Source organism: Mastomys coucha, unplaced genomic scaffold (genome assembly GCF_008632895.1).
Source record: "Mastomys coucha isolate ucsf_1 unplaced genomic scaffold, UCSF_Mcou_1 pScaffold21, whole genome shotgun sequence".
Lineage (NCBI taxonomy): Eukaryota > Metazoa > Chordata > Mammalia > Rodentia > Muridae > Mastomys > Mastomys coucha.
The window spans coordinates 42,861,366-42,867,365 of record NW_022196904.1 but is presented as its reverse complement, the minus strand read 5'-3'; the positions used below and the strand labels follow the sequence as shown (position 1 = coordinate 42,867,365).

The 6,000-nt window shown below is 38.1% G+C and overlaps 1 protein-coding gene across 3 annotated transcripts in view; it reads left to right on the top strand.

Moving 5' to 3' along the window:
* The window catches only part of Svip (small VCP interacting protein), a 6,749-nt gene extending 6,330 nt beyond the window's left edge, over positions 1 to 419 (top strand). For all 3 annotated transcript variants that reach the window (XR_004123052.1, XM_031386804.1, XM_031386803.1), the window contains one exon: positions 239 to 419. Coding sequence is in view for 2 of the 3 variants with exons in the window: in XM_031386804.1 (XP_031242664.1) it covers positions 239 to 253 (15 nt within the window). In the remaining variant the exon portion in view is untranslated. The remainder of the gene's footprint in view (positions 1 to 238) is intronic.
* Positions 420 to 6,000: the final 5,581 nt, after the last annotated feature.

The window sequence follows — 6,000 nt, the reverse complement described above, 5'->3', positions numbered from 1 at the left end:
GCCTCCCAAGTGCTGGGATTAAAGGCATGCGCCACCACCGCCCGGCCTTGTCTGTATTTTTAAGCTCCTGTCTTACTTCAGCTTCTTGTTTGTAATATAAAATTGTATTATTCATGGCTATTTGCAAAAAAACTCTTTTTGCATTCTTTATCCCATAATTTTTTTGTTTGCTCACTAGACTATCATTACATAATTTAAATACAAATGTACTGATGCCTGTATATTTTCACTTTTCTAGTGGACCGTGTCATGAAGTGTATCATACCTGGAGGAAAATCCTGCCATCAACTCCAGCAACTGCAGTCAATGGATTCCGCTGATGTCTCCTCTTTACAGATACAGAGAGTCAGACTGTATCATTAGTGCCCTTTAGTACAATCCTAAAACTAAATATACTAAATACAAAAATATTGGTAATATATTTATTTTCAAACTTACTAAATAACCTAGCTTTTCATTCTATTCCACTTTCCCTACATCTATTTTCTCTTTGCAGTTTTTGTAGTTAAAATATGAATCCAAAATGTATACATGCATGGCGTGCCTGGGTCTTACATATATCTCCAGTGCTGAGTTTGCTGCTGTACCTCTGCATTTAAGTAACCTTGCTCCCTAGAGTCATGTGGCCCAGCCTGTGGTCTGCCTCTGTCTCACTCAATAGGAAGACTTCAGCTTCCAGACTTAGTGCCTTTAAGCTGATCATCAGGGAAAATCCTGAAGATGCATTTGAAGGACTTCAGGTGAAGGAAGTCTTTATTTTTGTAACCCACTAGGAAGTGAATATTTGTAGGCAAATGTTGACTCTCTGCTAATTTCTTTTTTGCACCTGAGGCATATCATATTAACTTGAAGTTACATGTCAGTAGGACGTCAGCTCAGTGACTTGCTGGTGAGACCTAGAAGCATGAAGGTCTGTGTAGTGCAGGGATGAGGCCAACTGAGAACCAAGTTGGAGATAATAAGTGATACTGGCTCAAATTTCACAAGCATTTTTTATTCTTCTGTACTTATCAAAGATTAATTGTAAGATCTATACAGACATAGAAAGTATGAAAGAGAAATATGTGAGTTCTGTACTTGGAAAGTACACGCATGTCAAAGCTTGCTTGTGATTTATGACATTGTGGCTTGTTTTCTTCTTACTATGTAATAAACAAAGATGCAAGTGTGCAAGGCTGCTGCTGCTATGGATGCCAAGACATTCAGTGCCAACATCCAGTCCTTACCTTAGAATTTATAGATTCTAGCCAGTCAAGAGTCTCAGTGAATTTGGCCAAGTCACAGCCATAAAAAGAAACGGAGCCCCTGGCTCATCTGTCCCTCCCACAGGTATCTGACAGTGTGTCACACATGTTCTTTTTTAAAGAATTGGAGCTATAATATAGGTCTCATAATGACTAAAGTATTACTTTTCTATCACTCAAAATGTTTCATGAAGCCCAGCAGTGGTAGTGCATGCCTTTAATTCCAGCACTTGGGAGGCAGAGGCAGGTAGATTTCTGAGTTGAGGCCAGCCTGATCTACAGAGTGAGTTCCAGGACAGCCAGGGCAACACAGAAAAACCCTGTCTCAAAAAAACCAAACAAACAAAAAATTGTTTCATGAATAGCTAGGCAAGACAGAATTGTATCAGCTTAGTTTTTTTTTTTATTTAGAGATTGTGATATTTTTCTTCATAAATGATAGTGATATCAATAAGTTGACTTTTAGATAATAATAAGTTTAGCTCATTTTGGTAAGTAATATTTCTGACATAGGAAGGCTGTCTCAGCTGAATGGGGAGAGAGGCAGCACACACCAGCCTTCACCATAGGAAGCCTTCCTCCTGTTAGCACAGACATCACATTCTCTTCCCTTCATCTTAGACCGTTGCTTGTGCAATGAGAAGGCTTGGTTCAGTGGGCAGTGCTGCATTTATTACCTAATGGCATGCTTCCCTACTCTAGAGGCACAAGTGCCATACAGGTTTATTCCTTGCTTGGGATAGTTAAGATCCACTGCTTTTGGCAGCTGTGGGCTACCTCTGTTGTTCCAAGGCCATGTGCATGGCTATGGGCTGACCCACAGATATAAACCTTCCCCCAAGGCCACACATGTCATAGGCACTAAATGGTAACTTGAATCTCATGCATGTGATTGAAAAGAGGAAGCAGGATGCTTGGTAAGAAATGGGAAAATGGCTATTAGAAATCATATATATATATATATATATATATATATATATATATATATATATGAACATTCTGCTTAGGTTATGGATAGAGTTTTCTCCAACTTTGACTTAAATAACAAAACATAACATTGAATATATCTTCCAAATTTTATGGCCAAGTTCCTAAAATATAAGAAAACCATCAAATGAAAAAAGGTAACCAATGTATGCAAGCTGCAGTCTTAATTGTAATTCTTAAACTGATATAGCTGATGACAAAAGAGTTACATGTATCATTACAGAAGGTCTCTGTGACTGGTTGCATGTTTTGGAAACATCTGTAAATGACTCTTTTATCTAGTTTGTGTTATGATTATTTATGGAATGTGATTTATTAGTTTTCTAATATATTATGAGCCCAGTGTTATGTATTCTGCATTGTCTTTGGGTATATGAACATACATCTTCCTATACAAAAGTTCCCTTTGGCCATGTCTTTAAGTAAAATGTTTCTCCTCCATCTTAAACAAATTGTGAGTTGTCTTCATAGTTAGGCACATGTCCATGTCTCTGGTGTTAATAATGGAAAGGTAAACAATGGCTGCCTGGAGGAGGCATGTTTCTCATTCTGTAAAGAAATGTTATTATGTTGTTATTACTCTTGCTTTTGGATTAAAAGGTAAAGCACTATAGAAGAACTCTGTGCATAATCTCCAGAACCATAAAAATTTGACATAAAATTTGAATTTATGTTTATCCCAAAATTTGGCTTATTTTCACTGTTAAGAATCATACTGTGTCCTTGGAAGATGAAAAGTAAACCTTGTCAATTTTGAATAAAGTATATAATTTAACAGATTGGCAAGAGTTAGGTTCACATGCCTGCCTCCTGTTTTGAGAGAAAAGGGATATGCATTTCTTAAATAATATTTGTATTAATTCTTTGAGAATTTCACAATGTATTTTTATTAAATGCATCACTGCCTCCCCCCACCCCTGATCCACCTCATCTCCTTATCCACTCAATTTCATGCCCTCATTTTTTTCCTTTTTAAAATTAACCATGGAGTCCAATTTGTGCTACCCAGGTATTCTTGGCTGTGAGGCCTGCCCTGGGAAGGTGGGTGACTTACCAAAAGGCAACTCTTTTTTTTTTTTATTAGATGTTTTCTTATTTACAATGTCGCTTTCCCAGGTTCCCCTCCAAAAAAAATGAAAAATAAAACATAAAAATAAAAATAAAATAAAAAAAATACAAAAGCTAAAACAATCCCCTGTTCCCTCCCCCACCACCCCCTGCTCACCATCCCACCTCTTCCTGCTTACTGGCCTTGGTATTCCCCTACACTAGGGCATAGAACCTTCACAGGGCCAAGGTCCTCTCCTCCCATTGATGACCGGCTTGGCTATCCTCTGCTATACGCATGCTGCTGGAACCATGAGTTCCCCAATGTGTACTCTTTGGTTGGAGTTTTAGTCCCTGGGAGCTCTGAGGGTACTAGTTAGTTCATATTGTTATTCCTCCTAAGGGGCTGCAAACCCTTCAGCTCCTTGGGTCCTTTCTCTAGCTCCTTCACTCTTAAAACTGACTCTTCTCCCACCATCTATCCAAATGCCATTAGCTAGGGGTGGAACTTTGTGCTCATGTCTCACACCTTGCTTGGATTGTGTCTTGCTTGAGCTGGCACAGGTCTCACTAATAGTGTCACAGTAGCTGTAAGTGCTCTGTCCAGAAAACAGTATCCTTGTCTTCAACATTACCCCTTACTCTCACAGTTGCTCTGCCCCTCTTTCATGGTGATCCATGAGCCGTAGCGGGCAGGGTGAGAGGCGTACTTAGAGCTAAGTATTCTATAGTCTTTTATTCTCAGATGTTAAGCCGTTACCAGTTGCAAGTCCCCTTCTTAATCACTATTTCCTCAACTTCTTCTCTAAGTAAGTACCTCAAATTCCCTCATACATTACACTACAATTCACACACATACACTGTAACCTGAATTATATATGGTAATAAGGCCTTAGGTATTAATTTTCTAAAACTAATCATCAAAGATAAAAGAAAACACCACTAATACAAGCCTATGTATAAAAGCCACTAGTGTGTATAGCAGGCCTTTGAAGTCATTTTTTATTTATTGTTGAAGAAATTGTCACACCTGAAGTCTCAGCTCTCCTCTAGGGTGGCTTTTTATTGCACGGTTCTTCCTTTTCTGGTTTGCTTTGTAGACACTGCATCAGAACATGACCACCATAGGTAAAGAACTAAATAGACATAAAGGCCTTTTCCTGTGTGTGCCACTTCCGTTAGATCCTGAAGAGCACTGGCTGATTTCATGGTACTGCCTTTGCCTTGTGTATTATAATGGAAGAAAGAGAAATTTTCTTCTTACTGATACATTGTCCAGCAAGCTATGAAGTGGGCACTGCAACTTGGGGATTTTTTTCTTATAATGTTCCTTCATTTGAGCTACATAGGTGGGTAGAAGTTTCTGCACACTTATCCTGTATCTGTTGTTTTGACTAACCACATAAGCAATACCTAATGAAGATATCAAAGAATTCCCACTGCAAATTTATTGATGGTAAAAATGATCACCTGAAATTATTCTAGTAATGTGGGTGCCTTTGCCATCTGATATGTGGGTACTGTGCAGGTCGGCTGCCCTCCATACTTCAGCATGTCTCTTAGAGGCTCTGTTGCCCCCTAGCAATGGCTTTGTCTCTGCTTGTTTATTTGGATGCTGTGCTCCATATGGATTACAGGAATAATTGGATCTTTAATCCTTTATCTCTGTCCTGTTATCTTTTCTTGCATGTTACCCTAGCTGAGAAACTGATGTCAGACCTCGTAAGTCTTCACAGTTCAGTAAGAGCCATCTATATTTGATCATGTCCTTCGGTGTGCAGTCCTATTATTCTGTATCCCTATTGGTATGGATCAGCTAGCAGCAAGTCCCCAATGGCAGTTTTGAATACATTCTTAGATACAACTGAAAGACCAAATTGGGTATCATATAAAGCTAATAATCCTCCAGGTCCCCCAAGTATGGTCATGTCCTAACCTTATCACTCTGAGACATTTTGTCTTACTAAGGTATTTTAAAAAGATAAACCTAGGCAGAGCTGATCTAATCACACAGAGTCTTAAGAACTTTTCCAACCTCTAACCAAAGGAAGAGATATAAAGAGATAGGTCTAAGTAATGTCATGCCACGTTGCTGCCATGAGCCAAGTATTGCAGCTTGCCTCTGGAAGGTCAGAAAGGCAAGAAATAGATTCTTTCCTAAAGTCTGCACATAATAGCACAGCTTTGAGGGCACTTTGGCTTTATCTCAGCAAAACCATACTGAACTTCTGACAACAGAATTTCCAAACAGTAACTCATACTCTGAGATTCACATTATTTTTTGCTAAGTCACACTTATTTATAACTAAATTTTCATTATTGAAAGAAAAATTTAGACACAGGAGAAAGTTGTAAAGGAAAGAGTGTTATTAACAATGCAAAATTTAATGTTGATTTTAATTGATAAGGATTGACCTACTAAAATGTCATATGTTTCAAAAGACAGTAGAGTTATTTATTATACCAAGATCATCTTACCTGGCACAAAAGCTGTAGGCTTTTTTAATTTTAGTTTCTCACTGACATGCTTTTCTAGACTCATGACACCTTCCCAGTACCACTAACCTATTCCATACCTGCTAAAAAAGTTCCCCACGAATAGGTTGGATATTTGACTAAATTGGTCATAGGGCATACAGATTAAAAAAAAAAAAAAAAAAAAAAAAAAAAAAAAAAAACTCTGTGAAGATTTGCAGCAAGGAAGGTGGATTTTTTTCTTATT